We start from the raw sequence: 25,902 nt of genomic DNA, 5'->3' as shown, positions 1-25,902 counted from the left end.
AAAAAAAAATGTGCACCAAACACAACATAAATACACTAGAATAAAATGTTCCACTCATTATACACTGATAAAAATGATTTATATAAATATTGATAAAAAAATAATTATAAGGGTTAAAAGGTATATGATATATGACAAGGTGTTTGAATTAAAAGGGCTATAATGTGTGTGTATGTACGTATATATACATATATACATATACATATATATATATATATATATATATATATATATATATATATATATATATATATATACACACACACAGGGCTTGACATTTTCAGTGGTCCCATATGACTTAGAAATTGTAGTGGGCGACTTAGAAATTTGATTTTTACCTATCTTTAACATTGAGTGGACTACTAACTTTTTCCCTCTGGGCTAGTAGCTTTTAACCGCTGATTTGTAAACCACAGTGATAGTTTTCCACCCCGTGTGTATATGTTCATATATGTGTATATAGTATATACATATATACACATATACAGACAGATATACACTTTGGATCCATTTGCGCTCAAATACCTTAAAACATGAAAAAATATTTTTATTCAATTTTAATATTTTATAATGTTTTTTTACTGTGTATTTACTGTAAATATTTAACATTCCAATTTTCTTTGTATGTTTAAATATATATTCCTATATATGCCTGTATATCTTCATATAGATATATATGTATAGATATTTTTTTAAATAATCATATATATATATATATATATATATATATAAAGAGAGAGAGAGCGAAATATATATATATATAAAAATAATTCATAACTACCTTCGGGTTTAGCACTGTAGGTCTAACGCAGTGTCGGGTTAGCTCGCAAGTGATGTGTTAGGTTTGTTTGTTTTTTAAAAGTTAGCATGGTTACGATATTTGAAGTCCTGAAGTTAGCGTACATTGGGATTTTGTTCACATGCAGACATTTTACTTTCAACTTGTAATACACGTGCTAACCCACCTGTGTTTAACATTTACTTCCAGTGGTGTTTGCCCACGAGCAAAAGCGCTAAATAGCGCACCACTTGTGATCAAGCCCACTATTGTTTAACTCCATTGTTTACATTTGTAAGTAATTTGAAGGTTATTACTCAATGCTTTGCGGTGTTGTACTGCTCTATTCATATATATCTATATATATAAACCTCATTAAGCTCATAGCTTATAACTATCATAGTACCAAAATAAGGTTCTATGATTTTGTTACTATAGTTACAAAACCTACTGATGTCAATGCTTAATCTTTCTTTACACATTTGCAATATTATTGCTGGTTATAATTAGGAAGTGTTCTTATCGCTAAATTTAGCTCATATATGTTTTATGTAAGCAAGCTCTTTTATAAAGTCTAATGTAGTCAACCTGTTACTACGATGTCTTTATCAAACAGTAGCTTTTTCTCAAACAGTAGTTCATTCCCTTACTTGTACTAATCCCAATGGAAGCAGTGTACAGTTTGAACACACAGGAAAGAAGGGTGTTAACCGTTTTTAGGGGCTTTGCTTATTATGGATAGCTGTAAGGTTTGGTGCCAAGGTATGGGATGTGCACACACATAGTGCAGGGTATAATGTGCTTTGTGCATTTTTTACCATACAGTGAGTTCTTTATTATATAATTATACTATGTACCTTTAGGTGAAGCCAGTTCTCTGATATATAATCTATGTAGACTAATACTATACAGTGTTGTTTCGCCATTTTCTCCCCTCTTGCATTCTCCTTGCTAAAGCAGGACGGCTATTTAGGTTTATTTGGATGCACAGTAAAGACGGCCCCCACCTCATTCTGAGGCCTGGTATATGGGTTATAAGGTGCATCTGGAGATTCAACTACTGATATGTTACACTTATATTTGTGCGGCTTTGTGTTGACTTTGCATTATCTTTGGCTGCTTGTATTTGTGCAGCATTATATATGTTTTCTGATGCGGTAATGGATGATTTTATAATGTCCTATTAATGTATAAAATGGACAATGTCTAAGTAGTGCAAATTCCAGGAGGGGAAGCTGAGGCTCTAACTGTCAGTGCATTATCCTTATTACTGTTATTTTGCTCTCCTGGAGAGGGTGGTCTTCCTTGCTGTCCCCTTGGGCTCTGGGCTAATTGTTTGCACCCCCTCCAGGGCTGTTGTTTTAGAGTACGTCTTCAGATCTGGAGGTGGTTCCTTCACAAGTGGAGTAGCAGGGGTTATTGTGGCTGCAGGTGGCCTCTCCTTAGGTTTTCTGCCCCGTTTCTTTCCTGTTGCTCCTGTCTTACTTTCTTCCCTGGGGTTGTTTTGTGGAATTTTTCTTTTAGGAGATGAAGGGCCCAAAGCCACTCGGAACCAGTTCTGGGGAGACAAGAAGAAGATCCCTAGTAATAAAACTGCCCACACATAGGAATATTACCTCCCCCAGTCGGCCTCCCTTCACTGTTCTTTCTAGTAATTTCCTGACTTCTTTATATCAGTATTCTCCTCAGTATTCCAACAACCCTTTTTCCCCTTGCCCTGATTTTTGTCCATAAAAATCCTATAGTCATATCTTCTACTCCCTAGTTCACTTATTTTATCTTTAAAGCATATTTTGCAACTCTGCTCTTCCACCCTCCCTGTCTGTATTTCTTCCTTCTACACCCTTACTCCTCTCTTTCCTCCTGTAACCTCAGTCCTCTCTTAACCCCTGTGTCTCACTCCTCTACCGTCTGACTCACACCTTTCTCCTTCCCTCTTCCTCATCTCTCTCCTCCTCCCTTTAACTCCGTATTTTCTTCCTCACACCTCTCTTCCTCCTTCTGCTTTGCTTTTCTATCTCTCCCCATGTCTCATTCCTCTGACAATCTATCACTTCTCTGTCCCCTGTTCTCATTCCTCTCTTCCTTTCCTCCCTCAATCCTCACTATTCTCCTCCTTTTTGTCACCAACCTGTGAGTGAGTCTTCATGATGTGATACTTCACTCCGCTTTCTGAGCTGAATTCCTTCTTACACAGAAGGCAGCGATACTTCCCCACTGAGTGATTTCCCTGTAATGTAAAGAATGCAAACTACATACAGGGAGGTGCCAGGCACCCATGTCTTTCAGACCAATTGCTGTAAAATCAGTCACTAGTTTCACGGTTTCTCTGAGTGGTAACTACGTCACTTGACCAACCAATCGGAACAGTGATTACATTTAATTAAAGTCACTTGGTCACTCAACATGGCACTCAAGCATTTGTTCTTAGTACGCAGTCAGCTTACAGCAGTAAGTCATTTAGCAGTCAGAAGTGGTACTAGTCTAAGCTAACTACAACATCCCTCTTCTGTCCCCTTATTAATCAATGAGTCAGTCACACTGATTGTTCACATTGCACCTTATTGCAGTTTGCTAGATGAGCCTTCAGTCCAGACACACTGGAGTAAATGGCTTCGCAGCACTGCAAGAAAAATGGACACAATGAGGGTTCTCAAAAAGATACTATAACATAACCACAATAACCCATTTTTTATTTTCCAATGTACAACAATGTTAACCATTTTTATCTCATTTATTAAATAACCTCTACAAGTTATTAATCAATTCTATTGTTTCCCAAAATGAACATGGAATTTACAGAATTAGTATAAAATTATATATAATTAATATTAAAAAGCAGCAATTTTAAAACTAACATAAATCAAACAAAGAATTGAAATTTGGTTGCTGGAATGATTGATTGTTGATGTATATGGGGAAGTGGCAATCTCTTCCCCTGCGTAGACTGCATAGACTTTTATTGGTAATACACATGCACATCAAGAATTTATTCACAAAAATCTTAATTTATTATATAAAGAATAAAACAATTTGGCTAAGATTACAAGTCAAGCACAATTGATATAGTGTGGAACACTACCTTCGTGTAAAATATAATGCATGATTGTGTAATACAAGTTATTGATTAAAATGTTTAACCATGATGTTTTAATATATCCAATGCCTTTATAGCACATCCTATACTTTCAGTGATAAGCATTGAACTCATTCGGCCCCATGTATTAAAAGGCATGTGGACTGCTTCTCAACTTGAGAAGCTGTGAGCACGCCTTCGCTGCATACGGGCAGCGGATCTGTTCATCTACTGGCCCTTATGCAGCATTACACACTCTGTTGAGTGTGTAATGCCGGCCCCTTCACTGAGAGCGAGCAAGCTCTTGGTGATTTTGGTGGCGAAGAGTGTAAGAAGCAGTGGTTTAATGGCTGCTGCTTCTTACATTGCGGGAAGCAGGTTCACATGTGCAAGCTTCCCCGCAAGGGCTCCAGAGCAGCTTATGCTTCTTCGTACATGGAGCCCATTGTGTTTGTATAAGCGTCCTCAAGAGCAATCCAAAATGCCTAATTTGCATTTACTGCTTTTGAAACCTGGTATTACGTATTAATGTTTGCTATTGTGCAGACACATACACATTATTATGCTGTACAAATAAATGAAAGGAGGTGAATTAGGGCTTAAAAAGAAAATAGAATAAAAAAATGTTAGTCACGAGCAGCAAAGCACTAAAGGTAGCTAGCTGGTTATTGGTGGCTACACACATATGCTTCTGGTCGAACAAGGAAAAATGTGAGAAGCACTCGAGTGTCAGCAAGTAAAACCATTTATTGGACAGTTCCAAAGTACAAATAATTAACGCAAAGTGGGGAGTTAATACCCCCGGGTAAAAAAGCAGAGCAAAGTGTGAAAAAAGGTGAGTGCTAGAGCACTAGAACAAACGGCTTACGCGTTTCGGCCTAAGCCTTACTCATAGCCATACTAAAAAAGTGCAACAAACAAGCGTGCTTTAAAACTTAGCCCTTGCACCAATTGGCCGCCAGGTAGACACCTCTCTAATAGCTGGCCAATCCACAGTGTGTAAACAAACACACCCCTAACATACACACCCACCCTCCTTCCCATCTGTCACAACACCATACGTACACTCGAATCGGCAATAAAGCCATAAAGGGTAAGTGACGGTGGGGTGTCCGTCCTCTCCAATCAGTGTGTATCCAGAGGTGCCGCTGATAGCTACCATATTGTCAGAGCAGCGTAAAAACCAATCTGCCCGATGGTACCGGCGTAAACCACACCCCCTAGGATACACACGTGATGAGGACATAGAGCCAGCTGTCATAATACAATGCTGGCTAGTTAAATAAAAGTCAGCGCTGCACGGGCAATTATGCCCATGGTAAGTATATACAACAAAAACAGTGCAGCTTTCATTGATAAGAAGTGGCTCTGGACGGAGATCCCAACGCACTGTAGTCTGCGATTACAAAATGTCAATAAGAGGAAATATATATATATATATATTGTCCACTCACTATCCCTCACTATATAATAACGGGAAATACACAGTGAGGGTGGGAGATATAATAAAATAGGATAAACAGGAATTAGAGATTAGAAATTGAATAAAAAAACAATGAGCAGAGATAAGCAAAAATAAACAAAAATAATCAAAAATAAAAATGAAAATGAATATAAAATAAGAAAATAAATAAGAGGGAGATATCCATTGGGCAAAGTGAAACAACAACTGAAAAAGGAATAACAGGGCATAAAACCTATCCCTAGCAGTACAGACCAGTAATATTAGTTGGCAAATAAAACCCACATAAGCAGGTGACAGAAACATGGGATACCAAGTAACAAATTGCTGGGGATTAAACCTATGCTCACTATAAAGTATGGTCTGTCAGATAGGGAGGAAGACACTAAACTAAACCTATCAAGCGTAGCCCTAATTTACCTTAAAATAATAGCATGAGTAAAGGGACCAGAGGAGTGTTCTTAGACTGACCAAAAATTGATCAGATCGAACTCAGAGTTAAGGCCCCCTGGAAACCTGGTTTTAAGTTTAAAAATCCAGAAGGCCTCACTCTTCCCCAGTTTCAAAGTTCGATCAGCCAAACCCCTCCTCGGTGGCACCCTGTCGATGAGAGTCCAGACAAAAGATCTGGACGACTTTTGATGCTCATCCACAAAATGTCTTATAAGAGGGGTTGTCAGTGTACCTATCCTAATATCGGACAGGTGTTCTTTAATACGTGTTCTGGCCTCCCTTGTGGTGAGGCCCACGTACTGTAGAGAGCAGATGTTGCATGTGATAAGATATATGACAAACGTATGTCTGCAATTTAAGCAGTATTTCATTTCAAATGTCTCTCCTGTTACCGAGGAGACAAACGAATTTCCCACTGTCAATCTTTCACATGCAACACACGCATGATAGTGACATCTAAAGGTACCCAAGCAGGTAAGCCAAGAGGAGGGAGTTGAGCCAATAGGCTTGATTCTGGTCGGTGCAACAGAATTCCCAATCGTTTTATTCCTTTTGTATGCATACCTGATCCCCCGGTCAATTACATCAGTGAGACCGTCATCTGCTGACAAGAGCTTAAGATGCTTCCCCACAATCTGACAGATCTCATGATACTGTCTGGAATATTCCGTGATGAAAGTGACCTTGGGGTCAGGCCTGCCCAACAACAGGGCCTCCCTCCGTTTGCTACTGTTGGGGTCCAATAGATTAGCCCGGGGAATCTTCTCCACAGATTGTCTAGCTTTCACTATGGTCCGCATATTATAGCCCCTCTCGCTGAGTTTTAGAGCCAGCTCATCCGCACTTGCCTCATAAACTGATGGTACTGAACAATTCCTCTTAAGGCGGATGAATTGGCTCTTGGCCACACCCCCAAAGACCCTTCGGGGGTGACAGCTGGAGGCGTGGAGGAGGGAGTTACCCGCTATCGGTTTGTGGTACACCTCAGTTGCAATTTCTTTGCCTGGGATGCCAATTAGAGTGATGTCCAAAAAGTTCACTCGGGAAGCCTGTATTTCTGTGGTGAACTCAATACCAACTGTATTCATATTTAGATAGGTAGTGAACTCCTCTAAGCGGGAATCAGAGACCCTCCAGATGAAGAGGAGGTCATCTATGTAGCGTCCAAACCACATGATCTCCCCTCGGTGGGGATTTCCATCCCCAAAGACGTGGGACAGCTCCCACCAACCCATAAAAAGGTTGGCATAGGAGGGGGCAAATTTAGCCCCCATAGCTTTTTTCACACTTTGCTCTGCTTTTTTACCCGGGGGTATTAACTCCCCACTTTGCGTTAATTATTTGTACTTTGGAACTGTCCAATAAATGGTTTTACTTGCTGACACTCGAGTGCTTCTCACATTTTTCCTTGTTCTATTTGCACTTTTGGCCGGAGTGAGCACGGATTTTTAAGCAAGAGGCTGCAGGGTTGGCTTTTCTACTAACGGATTGTTTGTTTAGACTGGAGACCGCTGCTCTCCGGGAGGTGGGCTTTTTAAAAAGAGCTAAATGCCCTTTTAAGTGCAATGCCCATACAAATGCCCTTTTCAGGGCAATGGGGAGCTTAGGTTTTTTTAGTTAGGTTTTTTATTTGGGGGGGTTGGTTGTGTGGGTGGTGGGTTTTACTGTTGGGGGGGTGTTTGTATTTTTTATTTACAGGTAAAAGAGCTGATTTCTTTGGGGCAATGCCCCGCAAAATGCCCTTTTAAGGGCCATTGGTAGTTTATTTTAGGTTAGGGGATTTTTTATTTTGGGGGGGGATTTTTTATTTTCATAGGGCTCTTAGATTAGGTGTAATTAGGTTAAATCTTTGATCATTTATTTTTTATTTTGTGTAACTTAGTGTTTATTTTTTTGTAACTTAGTGTTTGTTATTTTTTGTAACTTAGTTGTTATAACTTTGTAATTTTTAATTGTAGATTTAAATTATTTGAGTAGGGTTAGGTGTTTAAATATATAATATAGTTAATTTAATTTGTAGTTTAATGTAATTTTAGTATAACAGTTAGGGTAGATTAATTATTAGTTTGATGTACTGTAGTTTAATGTAATTTAGTATAACAGTTAGGGTAGTTTAATTATTAATAATAACAATACAAGGAATACATAATTTATTACCAACTATAATTCTAACTATAAAGCTGTAAGAAAAGTACTCAACAAACACTGGTATCTCCTCAAGAAAGATCCTATACTTAAAGGAATAATAGAAGATAGACCCAATATTACATATAGGAGAGCACCTTCTATTAAACAGAAATTAGCCCCAAGTAAAATTATTAGGTCTAAAAAGGCCTCAAAAATAGGAGGCATTATTAATAACAGCCACCAGCTAAAAGGAGCTTTTAGATGCAGAATTAAGAGATGCAATATGTGCAAATATATCACACATGGTACTATAAGTGTCACATCCACCTCTTCAGGCTACACTTACCAACTTAAAAATAGATTGGATTGTAGCTCTATTTATGTCATCTATTTACTCACTTGCATATGTGGGGTCCAGTATTTAGGTAGGACCATTAGGAAGATTAGAAGTAGATGGGGTGAACATTTTAGGAATGTTGATAAAGGTAGCCTCAAACATAGTGTATCAAGACACCATGTACAGTGCCATTGGGGCTCCAAATATTCAATACCCTCTTTCCAGCGGGGCTTAACGAACATATAGATCTGGCTGCTTTTTAATTTTTTGTATTACTGGCACTTTTTGATATATTGTACATCAACTGGGAGTTAATCATGTCATCACTATCCATCGCACAACACTGGTTAATATAGGGTCTCTTATCGATTATACTTATGATTATATCCACCTAATACACTATAATGGCTTTAGTATATAGGCACATTAAGTATTATCAGCTAATTCTTACAAGTTCACTTTATTGTTATATTCCTAGATTGTATAATGTATTATATAGTTTTAATGGTGGATAGGCCCAATACCTGTGCGTTTGTGTGTGTGTGTGCACATGTATACATTTGTGTATTTGCATGTGTGTGTATGTGTGCATGTATATACATGTGCACATGTATGGGTATTAGTAAGTTTATTAATTTGCTTAGCCCAACTCTTTATATGCAGATTATATGGTCCCTTTATATATTTGGTCATGTCTGACTATTTCGTTCACTACGATATTTTATATACACATATTTCATCTGTTCATAGATATTATAGTTATCTTGTAATACCCACCCCATTATAGGCACTTTTTACACACGTATTTTCATTTATATATCAATAGCATATATCAACACTTTATAAGGCCAATATATAACCCCCATCACTATACAGGATCCATTATATATTCACTTATAGTTTCACTCATTATTACACACACACAAACGCGATAGATTTATATTAAATATACACAGATAGACCATCACACATTTATAGTCACATTGTTTATATCAACTCATTATAGGCACTTCCTTATTAGTTTTTATTCACATTAGTACTTTTTGGCACAAAAATAGGCTGTTAATATAACATCCTTATCATAATACCCTTATTCACCTACCTACAGGGAGTGCAGAATTATTAGGCAAGTTGTATTTTTGAGGATTAATTTTATTATTGAACAACAACCATGTTCTCAATGAACCCAAAAAACTCATTAATATCAAAGCTGAATAGTTTTGGAAGTAGTTTTTAGTTTGTTTTTAGTTTTAGCTATTTTAGGGGGATATCTGTGTGTGCAGGTGACTATTACTGTGCATAATTATTAGGCAACTTAACAAAAAACAAATATATACCCATTTCAATTATTTATTTTTACCAGTGAAACCAATATAACATCTCAACATTCACAAATATACATTTCTGACATTCAAAAACAAAACAAAAACAAATCAGTGACCAATATAGCCACCTTTCTTTGCAAGGACACTCAAAAGCCTGCCATCCATGGATTCTGTCAGTGTTTTGATCTGTTCACCATCAACATTGCGTGCAGCAGCAACCACAGCCTCCCAGACACTGTTCAGAGAGGTGTACTGTTTTCCCTCCTTGTAAATCTCACATTTGATGATGGACCACAGGTTCTCAATGGGGTTCAGATCAGGTGAACAAGGAGGCCATGTCATTAGATTTTCTTCTTTTATACCCTTTCTTGCCAGCCACGCTGTGGAGTACTTGGACGCGTGTAATGGAGCATTGTCCTGCATGAAAATCATGTTTTTCTTGAAGGATGCAGACTTCTTCCTGTACCACTGCTTGAAGAAGGTGTCTTCCAGAAACTGGCAGTAGGACTGGGAGTTGAGCTTGACTCCATCCTCAACCTGAAAAGGCCCCACAAGCTCATCTTTGATGATACCAGCCAAAACCAGTACTCCACCTCCACCTTGCTGGCGTCTGAGTCGGACTGGAGCTCTCTGCCCTTTACCAATCCAGCCACGGGCCCATCCATCTGGCCCATCAAGACTCACTCTCATTTCATCAGTCCATAAAACCTTAGAAAAATCAGTCTTGAGATATTTCTTGGCCCAGTCTTGACGTTTCAGCTTGTGTGTCTTGTTCAGTGGTGGTCGTCTTTCAGCCTTTCTTACCTTGGCCATGTCTCTGAGTATTGCACACCTTGTGCTTTTGGGCACTCCAGTGATGTTGCAGCTCTGAAATATGGCCAAACTGGTGGCAAGTGGCATCTTGGCAGCTGCACGCTTGACTTTTCTCAGTTCATGGGCAGTTATTTTGCACCTTGGTTTTTCCACACGCTTCTTGCGACCCTGTTGACTATTTTGAATGAAACGTTTGATTGTTCGATGATCACGCTTCAGAAGCTTTGCAATTTTAAGAGTGCTGCATCCCTCTGCAAGATATCTCACTATTTTTGACTTTTCTGAGCCTGTCAAGTCCTTCTTTTGACCCATTTTGCCAAAGGAAAGGAAGTTGCCTAATAATTATGCACACCTGATATAGGGTGTTGATGTCATTAGACCACACCCCTTCTCATTACAGAGATGCACATCACCTAATATGCTTAATTGGTAGTAGGCTTTCGAGCCTATACAGCTTGGAGTAAGACAACATGCATAAAGAGGATGATGTGGTCAAAATACTCATTTGCCTAATAATTCTGCACTCCCTGTATACTCAGTCCCTCTTTAACACCTATTAAGATTATTATACAGTTCTTATTATCAAACATTTATTGTATATAATATTTGTGCACTCTAATATTTTAGTATTCTATCACCAATGGCTCACTACATTTACAGAGCTACTAGTATATTATTCGTGGGTCCCTCTTAGCCATAAATATATTAATAGCGAGTATCCTCTATAACCAGCTACATAGATTCCCTATGGAAGGGGCGGATAGCTTGATGCTGATGAGTCTTTTCTGCCCGTGCTGTAATATGACGGGGCCGGCCTCAATTGGTCCTCCCACTGTTTGCGGTGACGTATACAGAACTACGGATCCGTTAGTTATAAGGAGTAAACTAGAACCACCACGGTATCAAATATTCACTCAACTGGAAGGTACCCTAATTTACTATGTTTGAAATAAAACATCTTGCTTTAAGTATAGTTATGATCATGCCTTAGCGATTTGATTGTTACACTCCGCCACTTATGAGCCCGCAACCAGCGGTAGTGCTTGTACACTGGTCTGTATAAATACACTGGATAACATAGAATACATACTATTATATATATATATATATATATATATATATATATATATATATATATATATATATATTTGGTTTTTATCCATTAGCATACCCATTTCATTTTCTTTTCCTTATTTAGCAAACTGTGCTATTTTAAGTAAAAATACAGGTAAAGGTATCCTGATTTGGGTGGAATAAACCTAATAGGACTCCTCAGAAATATATTTAAATATCACAACCTAGAAATAGATATATAAGTCATATATTTAATATAAAACATAGTGTGCTGCCATGATACTCCCATATGGTAAATGTTTTAATGCTGTAATTAAATAAGCCTATATGGGTATTACCAATGGTATTGCATTAGAGTGCTAATCTAAGAGTTAAAATTGTGGAATAGGTTTGACACACCCTCACCAGTTCTCTAATGGGACTAATTTAGTATTTTCACACCTGATGGGGGTGTGTGCTAATAACACACATGGATTGTTTTTTTGTTGCTTTATAAGCCAGAGCTCTCATTTCTTGAACAAAAGCCTGATGAAACAGACAGTAGTCTGAGAAACGCGTTGCATTCTGTCCTTTTTAATATCAGAGTCATATGGTTGATATCTGACTTTTATTTGCCATTAAAATGTGGTCTATTTTAACACTATTATGAGAGTCTGAGCTTGTTTATATCCACTGAGGACTTCACGGATACCAGCACTGATGCTGAGACAGTGAGCTGGGACACTGCAAATTCCCAGTAAGCTTGACTCCACTTATGAGTATCCATTCAGCTTTTATTCATCTCTCCATTCATATCCACAGTATCACACTAGGAGGCGCCTTTGTTTTTTGTGATTGTATTCACAGAGAAAGTTTAGATTAATTATTAGTTTAATGTAGTTTAATGTAATTTTAGTATAATAGTTAGGGTAGATTAATTAGTAGTTTAATATAGTTTAATTTAAATCTAAAGGTAAGTTTTAATTTATTATAAGATAGGGATGAGTTAATATTTAATATAAAATTAGCGGGTTGTTAGGATTAGGGGTTAAAAGGTTAATTTAGTTTATGGCAATGTGGGGGGCTGGCGGTTTAGGGGTTAATAGGTTTAGTAAGTGCTAGTGATGTGGGAGGCCAGGGGTTTAGGAGTTCCGGGAGCGGCGGGATAGGGGTTAATAAGTATAATGTAGGTGTCGGCGGTGTCAGGGCGGCAGATTAGGGGTTAATAAGTATAATGTACGTGGCGGCAGTGTAGGGGGCGGCTGATTAGGGGTTAATAAATATAATGTAGGTGGCAGCGGTGTAGGGGGCGGAAGATTAGGGGTGTTTAGACTCGGGGGTTATGTTAGGGTGTTAGGTGTAAACATAAGTTTTATTCTCCCATAGGAATCAATGGGATATCGGGCAGCAGCGAACATAAGCTTTCGCTGCTTTCAGATTCCCATTGATTCCTATGGCATCCGCCACCTCCAGGGCGGCGGATTGAAAACCAGATACGCTGGGCCGGAATAGTGGCGAGCGTACCTAGTCGATATTTGTTAACTAGCAAAAGTAGTCAGATAGTGCCGAATTTGCATTCAGAACATCTGTAATGACGTAAGCATCGATCTGTGCTGGCCTGTAGGCTTTGATAACTAAGGGGAATCAGGCTCGCCACAATTACGCTGCGGAATTCCAGCGTATTTGCGGTTGACGGGTTGATAAGTAGACCTCATAGTTTAAACTTAGATTTTTTTAATTTCCCAGGTAAGTTTTTATTTATTTTAAGATAGGGATTTTGTAATTTTAATTTAAAGTTAGGGGGTTGTAGGTTTAGGGGTTAATAGTTTAATTTAGTTTTTTGCAGTGTGGGGGGCTGTAGGTTAAGGGGTTAATAGGTTTATTTAGTGGCAGTTATGTGGGATGCCAAAGGTTTATGGGTTAATAACTTTATTTAGTGGCGGCGATGTCGGGAAGCGGCGGAATAGGGGTTAATATCTTTATTATAGTGTGGGCAATGTTGGGGTGCAGGGGAATAGGGGTTAACATCTTTATTATAGTGGCAACAATATCGTGGAGCGGCGGAATAGGGGTTAATACATTTTATTATGGCGGCGATGTCAAGAGCGGCAGATTAGGGGTTAATAACTTTAATATACTGTTTGTGATGCGGGAGGGCCTCATTTTAGGGGTTAATAGGTAGTTTATGGGTGTTAGTGTATTTTGTAACACTTTAGTTATGAGTTTTGTGTAACAGTTTTGTTGCGCAAAACTTATAACTACTGGTCTCAGATTGCAGAACGGATCGTGTCGGTATAGGCTGTAACGCAAGCATTTTAGCCTCACCGCACAACTTCTAATGGCGGCGCCATGGAAATCGCACGCAAAAACGTCATTGTTTTGAGTGCGGGACTGACGTTGCGTTACAGGCTAAAATGCTTGCGGTATAGCTATACCGACAAGACTCGTAATGGCTGCGTTCCAGTATTAACGCTGAAATGGCCATTTTTTCGGCGTTAAAACCCGAACGCAAAACTTGTAATCTTGGTGTAATACAACAGAAATCTGTAGGCTATTCCTCAAGCCCTAAGCCAAAGGTGCACTAAACTTCTGCTCAAGTAGAGGACTTCTTCACCATAGTCCCAAAAATTGTCATATACTGTATCCCTTTAAATCCATATTCATTTTTTCCCCCAGTAATAAACCTTTATTTTAAATTTAAGTGCTAGAGTACAAGTGAAGCAGTATAATTATGACTAAAATACTTTATCTCCATATAATTTTCATGTGTTTTGTTACGCAGACTATCAAGCAATAATGGTTTACTTCAAGTTTTTAAAGCTCAAAAATTTCAGCTGTATTTTGTGCTGAGCTCAAGCTCATGAAACCCCAACATTTTATTTTGTGATTCAGACAGAGCATGCAATTTTATATAAGTTTCCAATTTACTTCTGTTATCTGATTTTTGTTCTCTTCGTATCCTTTGTTGAAAAGAATACCTAGGAAAGCTTAGGGGCTGCTGATTGGTGGCTGCACATATATGCCTGATGTTATTGGCTCACCCAATATGTTCTGCTAGTTTCCAGTAGTGCATTATTGGTTCTTCAACCAAGGATACCAAAAGAATGAAGTTAATTAGATAGTAAAAGTACATTTTAAAGCTGTTTAAATTTGTATTCTCTATCTGAATCATAAAAGAAAAAAATCTGGGTTTCATATCCCTTGACTCACCACTTCTCTGGTTGACCTTTTTACCATCCACTTGTAATACAAGATTGTTATTCTAAGAGCAAGATAGTCATTATGCTTCACTTGTACTCTAGCCCTTGCTATCATTGTGCTTCACTTGTACTCTAGCCCTTGCTATCATTGTGCTTCATTTGTACTCTAGCCCTTGCTATCATTGTGCTTCACTTGTACTCTAGCCCTTGCTATCATTGTGCTTCACTTGTACTGTAGCCCTTGCTATCATTATGCTTCACTTGTACTCTAGCCCTTGCTATTATTGTGCTTCACTTGTACTCTAGCCCTTGCTATAATTGTGCTTCACTTGTACTCTAGCCCTTGCTATCATTGTGCTTCACTTGTACTGTAGCCCTTGCTATCATTGTGCTTCACTTGTGCTCTAGCCCTTGCTATCATTGTGCTTCACTTGTACTCTAACCCTTGCTATCATTATGCTTCACTTGTACTCTAGCCCTTTCTATCATTGTGCTTCACTTGTACTCTAACCCTTGCTATTATTGTGCTTCAATTGTACTCTAGCCCTTGCTATCGTGCTTCACTTGTACTCTAGCCCTTGCTATCATTGTGCTTCACTTGTACTCTAGCCCTTGCTATCATTATGCTTCACTTTTACTCTAACCCTTGCTATCATTGTGCTTCACTTGTACTCTAGCCCTTGTTATCATTATGCTTCACTTGCACTCTAGCCCTTGCTATTATTGTGCTTCACTTGCACTCTAGCCCTTGCTATTATTGTGCTTCACTTGTACTCTAGCCCTTGCTATCATTATGCTTCACTTTTACTCTAGACCTTGCTATCATTGTGATTCAATTGTACTCTAGCCCTTGCTATCATTATGCTTCACTTTTACTCTAGACCTTGCTATCATTGTGCTTCACTTGTACTCTAACCCTTGCTATCATTATGCTTCACTTTTACTCTAGCCCTTGCTATCATTGTGCTTCACTTGTACTCTAGCCCTTGCTATCATTATGCTTCACTTGTACTCTAGCCCTTGCTATCATTGTGCTTCACTTGTACTCTAGCCCTTGCTATCATTATGCTTCACTTGTACTCTAACCCTTGCTATTATTGTGCTTCACTTTTACTCTAGACCTTGCTATCATTGTGCTTCACTTGTACTCTAACCCTTGCTATCATTATGCTTCACTTGTACTCTAGCCCTTGCTATCATTATGCTTCACTTGTACTCTAGCACTTGCTATTATTGTGCTTCACTTGTACTCTATCCCTTGTTATCATTGTGCTTCACTTGTACTCTAGCCCTTGCTATCATTGTGCTTCACTTGGACTCTAACCCTTGCTATCATTGTGCTTCACTTTTACCCTAGCCCTTGCTATCATTGTGCTTAACTTGTACTCTAGCCCTTGCTATAATTGTGCTTCACTTGTACTCTAGCCCTTGCTATCATTGTGCTTCACTTGTACTCTAGCCCTTGCTATCATTGTGCTTCACTTGTACTCTAGCCCTTGCTATCATTGTGCTTCACTTGTACTCTAACCCTTGCTATCATTATGCTTCACTTGTACTCTAGCCCTTCCTATCATTGTGCTTCACTTGTACTCTAACCCTTGCTATCATTGTGCTTCACTTGTACTCTAGCCCTTGCTATCATTGTGCTTCACTTGTACTCTAACCCTTGCTATCATTGTGCTTCACTTGTACTCTATCCCTTGCTGTCATTGTGCTTCACTTGTACTCTAGCCCTTGCTATCATTATGCTTCACTTGTACTCTAGCCCTTGCTATCATTGTGCTTCACTTGTACTCTAGCCCTCTCTATAATTATGCTTCACTTGTACTCTAGCCCTTGCTATTATTGTGCTTCACTTGTACTCAACCCTTGCTATCATTGTGCTTCACTTGTACTCTAGCCCTCTCTATAATTATGCTTCACTTGTACTCTAGCCCTTGCTATCATTGTGCTTCACTTGTACTCTAGCCCTTGCTATCATTGTGCTTCACTTGTACTCTAGCCCTTGCTATCATTATGCTTCACTTTTACTCTAGCCCTTGCTATCATTGTGCTTCACTTGTACTCTAGCCCTTGCTATCATTATGCTTCACTTGTACTCTAGCCCTTGCTATCATTGTGCTTCACTTGTACTCTAGCCCTTGCTATCATTATGCTTCACTTGTACTCTAACCCTTGCTATTATTGTGCTTCACTTTTACTCTAGACCTTGCTATCATTGTGCTTCACTTGTACTCTAACCCTTGCTATCATTATGCTTCACTTGTACTCTAGCCCTTGCTATCATTATGCTTCACTTGTACTCTAGCACTTGCTATTATTGTGCTTCACTTGTACTCTATCCCTTGTTATCATTGTGCTTCACTTGTACTCTAGCCCTTGCTATCATTGTGCTTCACTTGGACTCTAACCCTTGCTATCATTGTGCTTCACTTTTACCCTAGCCCTTGCTATCATTGTGCTTAACTTGTACTCTAGCCCTTGCTATAATTGTGCTTCACTTTTACTCTAGACCTTGCTATCATTGTGATTCAATTGTACTCTAGCCCTTGCTATCATTATGCTTCACTTTTACTCTAGACCTTGCTATCATTGTGCTTCACTTGTACTCTAACCCTTGCTATCATTATGCTTCACTTTTACTCTAGCCCTTGCTATCATTGTGCTTCACTTGTACTCTAGCCCTTGCTATCATTATGCTTCACTTGTACTCTAGCCCTTGCTATCATTGTGCTTCACTTGTACTCTAGCCCTTGCTATCATTATGCTTCACTTGTACTCTAACCCTTGCTATTATTGTGCTTCACTTTTACTCTAGACCTTGCTATCATTGTGCTTCACTTGTACTCTAACCCTTGCTATCATTATGCTTCACTTGTACTCTAGCCCTTGCTATCATTATGCTTCACTTGTACTCTAGCACTTGCTATTATTGTGCTTCACTTGTACTCTATCCCTTGTTATCATTGTGCTTCACTTGTACTCTAGCCCTTGCTATCATTGTGCTTCACTTGGACTCTAACCCTTGCTATCATTGTGCTTCACTTTTACCCTAGCCCTTGCTATCATTGTGCTTAACTTGTACTCTAGCCCTTGCTATAATTGTGCTTCACTTGTACTCTAGCCCTTGCTATCATTGTGCTTCACTTGTACTCTAGCCCTTGCTATCATTGTGCTTCACTTGTACTCTAGCCCTTGCTATCATTGTGCTTTACTTGTACTCTAACCCTTGCTATCATTATGCTTCACTTGTACTCTAGCCCTTCCTATCATTGTGCTTCACTTGTACTCTAACCCTTGCTATCATTGTGCTTCACTTGTACTCTAGCCTTTGCTATCATTGTGCTTCACTTGTACTCTAACCCTTGCTATCATTGTGCTTCACTTGTACTCTATCCCTTGCTGTCATTGTGCTTCACTTGTACTCTAGCCCTTGCTATCATTATGCTTCACTTGTACTCTAGCCCTTGCTATCATTGTGCTTCACTTGTACTCTAGCCCTCTCTATAATTATGCTTCACTTGTACTCTAGCCCTTGCTATTATTGTGCTTCACTTGTACTCAACCCTTGCTATCATTGTGCTTCACTTGTACTCTAGCCCTCTCTATAATTATGCTTCACTTGTACTCTAGCCCTTGCTATCATTGTGCTTCACTTGTACTCTAGCCCTTGCTATCATTGTGCTTCACTTGTACTCTAGCCCTTGCTATCATTATGCTTCACTTGTACTCTAGCCCTTGCTATCATTGTGCTTCACTTGTACTCTAGCACTTGCTATTATTGTGCTTCACTTGTACTCTAGCCCTTGTTATCATTGTGCTTCACTTGTACTCTAGCCCTTGCTATCATTGTGCTTCACTTTTACTCTAGCCCTTGCTATCATTGTGCTTCACTTGTACTCTAGCCCTTGCTATCATTGTGCTTCACTTGTACTCTAGCCCTTGATATCATTATGCTTCACTTGTATTCTAACCCTTGCTATCATTGTGCTTCACTTGTACTCTAGCCCTTGCTACCATTGTGCTTCACTTGTACTCTAGCCCTTGCTATCATTGTGCTTCACTTGTACTCTAGCCCTTGCTATCATTATGCTTCACTTGTACTCTAACCCTTGCTATCATTATGCTTCACTTGTACTCTAGCCCTTGCTATCATTGTGCTTCACTTGTACTCTAGCCCTTGCTATCATTGTGCTTCACTTGTACTCTAGCCCTTGCTATCATTGTGCTTCACTTGTACTCTAGCTCTTGTTATCATTGTGCTTCACTTGTACTCTAGCCTGTGCTATCATTGTGCTTCACTTGTACTCTAACCCTTGCTATTATTGTGCTTCACGTGTACTCTAACCCTTGCTATCATTGTGCTTCACTTCTACTCTAGCCTGTGCTATCATTGTGCTTCACTTGTACTCTAACCCTTGCTATTATTGTGCTTCACTTGTACTCTAACCCTTGCTATCATTGTGCTTCACTTGTACTCTAGCCCTTGCTATCATTGTGCTTCACTTGTACTCTAGCCCTTGCTATCATTATGCTTCACTTGTACTCTAGCCCTTGCTATCATTATGCTTCACTTGTACTCTAACCCTTGCTTTCATTGTGCTTCACTTGTACTCTAGCCCTTGCTATCATTGTGCTTCACTTGTACTCTAGCCCTTGTTATCATTGTGCTTCACTTGTACTCTAACCCTTGCTATTATTGTGCTTCACTTGTACTCTAACCCTTGCTATTATTGTGCTTCACTTGTACTCTAGCCATTGCTATCATTGTGCTTCACTTGTACTCTAACCCTTGCTATTATTGTGCTTTACTTGTACTCTAACCCTTGCTATCATTGTGCTTCACTTGTACTCTAGCCCTTGCTATCATTGTGCTTCACTTGTACTCTAGCCATTGCTATCATTGTGCTTCACTTGTACTCTAACCCTTGCTATCATTGTGCTTCACTTGTACTCTAACCCTTGCTATCATTGTGCTTCACTTGTACTCTAACCCTTGCTATCATTGTGCTTCACTTGTACTCTAACCCTTGCTATTATTGTGCTTCACTTGTGCTCTAGCCCTTGCTATCATTGTGCTTCACTTGTACTCTAACCCTTGCTATCATTGTGCTTCACTTGTACTCTAGCCCTTGCTATCATTGTGCTTCACTTGTACTCTAGCCCTTGCTATCATTGTGCTTCACTTGTACTCTAGCCCTTGCTATCATTGTGCTTCACTTGTACTCTAACCCTTGCTATCATTATGCTTCACTTGTACTCTAGCCCTTGCTATCATTGTGCTTCACTTTTACCCTAGCCCTTGTTATCATTGTGCTTCACTTGTACTCTATCCCTTGCTGTCATTGTGCTTCACTTGTACTCTAGCCCTTGCTATCATTGTGTTTCACTTGTACTCTAGCCCTTGCTATCATTGTGCTTCACTTGTACTCTATCCCTTGCTATCATTGTGCTTCACTTGTACTCTATCCCTTGCTATCATTGTGCTCCACTTGTGCTCTAGCCCTTGCTATCATTATGCTTCACTTGTACTCTAGCCCTTGTTATCATTGTGCTTCACTTGTACTCTAGCCCTTGCTATCATTGTGCTTCACTTGTACTCTAGCCCTTGCTATCATTGTGCTTCACTTGTACTCTAGCCCTTGCTATCATTATGCTTCACTTGTACTCTAGCCCTTGCTATCATTGTGCTTCACTTGTACTCTAGCCCTTGCTATCACTATGCTTCACTTGTATTCTAGCCCTTGTTATCATTGTGCTTCACTTGTACTCTAGCCCTTGCTATCATTGTGCTTCACTTGTACTCTAGCCCTTGCTATCATTGTGCTTCACTTGTACTCTAGCCCTTGCTATCATTGTGCTTCACTTGTACTCTAGCCCTTGCTATCATTGTGCTTCACTTGTACTCTAGCACTTGCTATTATTGTGCTTCACTTGTACTCTAGCCCTTGCTATCATTGTGCTTCACTTGTACTCTAGCACTTGCTATCATTATGCTTCACTTGTACTCTAGCCCTTGCTATCATTGTGCTTCACTTGTACTCTAGCCCTTGCTATCATTATGCTTCACTTGTACTCTAGCCCTTGTTATCATTGTGCTTCACTTTTACCCTAGCCCTTGTTATCATTGTGCTTCACTTGTACTCTAGCCCTTGCTATCATTGTGCTTCACTTGTACTCTAGCACTTGCTATTATTGTGCTTCACTTGTACTCTAGCCCTTGCTATCATTGTGCTTCACTTGTACTCTAGCACTTGCTATCATTATGCTTCACTTGTACTCTAGCCCTTGCTATCATTGTGCTTCACTTGTACTCTAGCCCTTGCTATCACTATGCTTCACTTGTATTCTAGCCCTTGTTATCATTGTGCTTCACTTGTACTCTAGCCCTTGCTATCATTGTGCTTCACTTGTACTCTAGCCCTTGCTATCATTATGCTTCACTTGTACTCTAGCCCTTGCTATCATTGTGCTTCACTTGTACTCTATCCCTTGTTATCATTGTGCTTCACTTTTACCCTAGCCCTTGTTATCATTGTGCTTCACTTGTACTCTAGCCCTTGCTATCATTATGATTCACTTGTACTCTAGCCCTTGCTATCATTGTGCTTCACTTGTACTCTAGCCCTTGCTATCATTGTGCTTCACTTGTACTCTAGCCCTTGCAATCATTGTGCTTCACTTGTACTCTAGCCCTTGCTATCATTGTGCTTCACTTGTACTCTAGCCCTTGCTATCATTGTGCTTCACTTGTACTCTAGCTCTTGTTATCATTGTGCTTCACTTGTACTCTAGCCTGTGCTATCATTGTGCTTCACTTGTACTCTAACCCTTGCTATTATTGTGCTTCACGTGTACTCTAACCCTTGCTATCATTGTGCTTCACTTCTACTCTAGCCTGTGCTATCATTGTGCTTCACTTGTACTCTAACCCTTGCTATTATTGTGCTTCACTTGTACTCTAACCCTTGCTATCATTGTGCTTCACTTGTACTCTAGCCCTTGCTATCATTGTGCTTCACTTGTACTCTAGCCCTTGCTATCATTATGCTTCACTTGTACTCTAGCCCTTGCTATCATTATGCTTCACTTGTACTCTAACCCTTGCTTTCATTGTGCTTCACTTGTACTCTAGCCCTTGCTATCATTGTGCTTCACTTGTACTCTAGCCCTTGTTATCATTGTGCTTCACTTGTACTCTAACCCTTGCTATTATTGTGCTTCACTTGTACTCTAACCCTTGCTATTATTGTGCTTCACTTGTACTCTAGCCATTGCTATCATTGTGCTTCACTTGTACTCTAACCCTTGCTATTATTGTGCTTTACTTGTACTCTAACCCTTGCTATCATTGTGCTTCACTTGTACTCTAGCCCTTGCTATTATTGTGCTTCACTTGTACTCTAGCCATTGCTATCATTGTGCTTCACTTGTACTCTAACCCTTGCTATCATTGTGCTTCACTTGTACTCTAACCCTTGCTATCATTGTGCTTCACTTGTACTCTAACCCTTGCTATCATTGTGCTTCACTTGTACTCTAACCCTTGCTATTCTTGTGCTTCACTTGTGCTCTAGCCCTTGCTATCATTGTGCTTCACTTGTACTCTAACCCTTGCTATCATTGTGCTTCACTTGTACTCTAGCCCTTGCTATCATTGTGCTTCACTTGTACTCTAGCCCTTGCTATCATTGTGCTTCACTTGTACTCTAGCCCTTGCTATCATTGTGCTTCACTTGTACTCTAACCCTTGCTATCATTATGCTTCACTTGTACTCTAGCCCTTGCTATCATTGTGCTTCACTTTTACCCTAGCCCTTGTTATCATTGTGCTTCACTTGTACTCTATCCCTTGCTGTCATTGTGCTTCACTTGTACTCTAGCCCTTGCTATCATTGTGATTCACTTGTACTCTAGCCCTTGCTATCATTGTGCTTCACTTGTACTCTATCCCTTGCTATCATTGTGCTTCACTTGTACTCTATCCCTTGCTATCATTGTGCTCCACTTGTGCTCTAGCCCTTGCTATCATTATGCTTCACTTGTACTCTAGCCCTTGTTATCATTGTGCTTCACTTGTACTCTAGCCCTTGCTATCATTGTGCTTCACTTGTACTCTAGCCCTTGCTATCATTGTGCTTCACTTGTACTCTAGCCCTTGCTATCATTATGCTTCACTTGTACTCTAGCCCTTGCTATCATTGTGCTTCACTTGTACTCTAGCCCTTGCTATCACTATGCTTCACTTGTATTCTAGCCCTTGTTATCATTGTGCTTCACTTGTACTCTAGCCCTTGCTATCATTGTGCTTCACTTGTACTCTAGCCCTTGCTATCATTGTGCTTCACTTGTACTCTAGCCCTTGCTATCATTGTGCTTCACTTGTACTCTAGCCCTTGCTATCATTGTGCTTCACTTGTACTCTAGCACTTGCTATTATTGTGCTTCACTTGTACTCTAGCCCTTGCTATCATTGTGCTTCACTTGTACTCTAGCCCTTGCTATCATTATGCTTCACTTGTACTCTAGCCCTTGCTATCATTGTGCTTCACTTGTACTCTAGCCCTTGCTATCATTATGCTTCACTTGTACTCTAGCCCTTGTTATCATTGTGCTTCACTTTTACCCTAGCCCTTGTTATCATTGTGCTTCACTTGTACTCTAGCCCTTGCTATCATTGTGCTTCACTTGTACTCTAGCACTTGCTATTATTGTGCTTCACTTGTACTCTAGCCCTTGCTATCATTGTGCTTCACTTGTACTCTAGCACTTGCTATCATTATGCTTTACTTGTACTCTAGCCCTTGCTATCATTGTGCTTCACTTGTACTCTAGCCCTTGCTATCACTATGCTTCACTTGTATTCTAGCCCTTGTTATCATTGTGCTTCACTTGTACTCTAGCCCTTGCTATCATTGTGCTTCACTTGTACTCTAGCCCTTGCTATCATTATGCTTCACTTGTACTCTAGCCCTTGCTATCATTGTGCTTCACTTGTACTCTATCCCTTGTTATCATTGTGCTTCACTTTTACCCTAGCCCTTGTTATCATTGTGCTTCACTTGTACTCTAGCCCTTGCTATCATTATGATTCACTTGTACTCTAGCCCTTGCTATCATTGTGCTTCACTTGTACTCTAGCCCTTGCTATCATTGTGCTTCACTTGTACTCTAGCCCTTGCTATCATTGTGCTTCACTTGTACTCTAGCCCTTGCTATCATTATGCTTCACTTGTACTCTAGCCCTTGCTATCATTGTGCTTCACTTGTACTCTAGCCCTTGCTATCATTGTGCTTCACTTGTACTCTAACCCTTGCTATCATTGTGCTTCACTTGTACTCTAGCCCTTGCTATCATTGTGCTTCACTTGTACTCTAGCCCTTGCTATCATTGTGCTTCACTTGTACTCTAGCCCTTGCTATCACTATGCTTCACTTGTACTCTAGCCCTTGCTATGATTGTGCTTCACTTGTACTCTAGCCCTTGCTATCATTGTGATTCACTTGTACTCTAGCCCTTGCTATCATTGTGCTTCACTTGTACTCTAGCCCTTGCTATCATTGTGCTTCACTTGTACTCTAACCCTTGCTATCATTGTGCTTCACTTGTACTCTAGCCCTTGCTATCATTATGCTTCACTTGTACTCTAACCCTTGCTATTATTGTGCTTCACTTGTACTCTAGCCCTTGCTATCATTGTGCTTCACTTGTACTCTAGCCCTTGCTATCATTGTGCTTCACTCGTACTCTAGCCCTTGCTATCACTATGCTTCACTTGTACTCTAGCCCTTGCTATCATTGTGCTTCACTTTTACCCTAGCCCTTGTTATCATTATGCTTCACTTGTACTCTAACCCTTGCTATTATTGTGCTTCACTTGTACTCTAGCCCTTGCTATCATTGTGCTTCACTTGTACTCTAGCCCTTGCTATCATTGTGCTTCACTCGTACTCTAGCCCTTGCTATCACTATGCTTCACTTGTACTCTATCCCTTGCTATCATTGTGCTTCACTTGTACTCTAGCACTTGCTATCATTATGCTTCACTTGTACTCTAGCCCTTGCTATCATTGTGCTTCACTTGTACTCTAGCCCTTGCTATCATTATGCTTCACTTGTACTCTAGCCCTTGTTATCATTGTGCTTCACTTTTACCCTAGCCCTTGTTATCATTGTGCTTCACTTGTACTCTAGCCCTTGCTATCATTGTGCTTCACTTGTACTCTAGCACTTGCTATTATTGTGCTTCACTTGTACTCTAGCACTTGCTATCATTATGCTTCACTTGTACTCTAGCCCTTGCTATCATTGTGCTTCACTTGTACTCTAGCCCTTGCTATCACTATGCTTCACTTGTATTCTAGCCCTTGTTATCATTGTGCTTCACTTGTACTCTAGCCCTTGCTATCATTGTGCTTCACTTGTACTCTAGCCCTTGCTATCATTATGCTTCACTTGTACTCTAGCCCTTGCTATCATTGTGCTTCACTTGTACTCTATCCCTTGTTATCATTGTGCTTCACTTTTACCCTAGCCCTTGTTATCATTGTGCTTCACTTGTACTCTAGCCCTTGCTATCATTATGATTCACTTGTACTCTAGCCCTTGCTATCATTGTGCTTCACTTGTACTCTAGCCCTTGCTATCATTGTGCTTCACTTGTACTCTAGCCCTTGCTATCATTGTGCTTCACTTGTACTCTAGCCCTTGCTATCATTATGCTTCACTTGTACTCTAGCCCTTGCTATCATTGTGCTTCACTTGTACTCTAGCCCTTGCTATCATTATGCTTCACTTGTACTCTAACCCTTGCTATTATTGTGCTTCACTTGTACTCTAGCCCTTGCTATCATTGTGCTTCACTTGTACTCTAGCCCTTGCTATCATTGTGCTTCACTTGTACTCTAGCCCTTGCTATCACTATGCTTCACTTGTACTCTAGCCCTTGCTATGATTGTGCTTCACTTGTACTCTAGCCCTTGCTATCATTGTGATTCACTTGTACTCTAGCCCTTGCTATCATTGTGCTTCACTTGTACTCTAGCCCTTGCTATCATTGTGCTTCACTTGTACTCTAACCCTTGCTATCATTGTGCTTCACTTGTACTCTAGCCCTTGCTATCATTATGCTTCACTTGTACTCTAACCCTTGCTATTATTGTGCTTCACTTGTACTCTAGCCCTTGCTATCATTGTGCTTCACTTGTACTCTAGCCCTTGCTATCATTGTGCTTCACTCGTACTCTAGCCCTTGCTATCACTATGCTTCACTTGTAC

General features: G+C 39.8%; 1 protein-coding gene across 2 annotated transcripts in view; it reads right to left on the bottom strand.

Annotated features, from left to right (window-relative positions):
- Positions 1 to 210: 210 nt before the first annotated feature.
- Positions 211 to 25,902, bottom strand: part of ZNF512B (zinc finger protein 512B) — a 94,374-nt gene continuing 68,682 nt past the window's right edge. For both annotated transcript variants that reach the window (XM_053710930.1, XM_053710986.1), the window contains exons 15-17: positions 3,339 to 3,401; positions 2,910 to 3,008; positions 211 to 2,336 (exon numbers count right to left, since the gene is read on the bottom strand). In XM_053710930.1, the coding sequence (XP_053566905.1) occupies positions 2,052 to 2,336; positions 2,910 to 3,008; positions 3,339 to 3,401 (447 nt within the window). In that variant the 3' untranslated portion in view covers positions 211 to 2,051. The remainder of the gene's footprint in view (positions 2,337 to 2,909; positions 3,009 to 3,338; positions 3,402 to 25,902) is intronic.

This window comes from Bombina bombina, chromosome 1, assembly GCF_027579735.1.
Source record: "Bombina bombina isolate aBomBom1 chromosome 1, aBomBom1.pri, whole genome shotgun sequence".
NCBI lineage: Eukaryota > Metazoa > Chordata > Amphibia > Anura > Bombinatoridae > Bombina > Bombina bombina.
The sequence above is the reverse complement of the archived record's forward strand: the minus strand, read 5'-3'. Positions and strand labels throughout refer to the sequence as shown.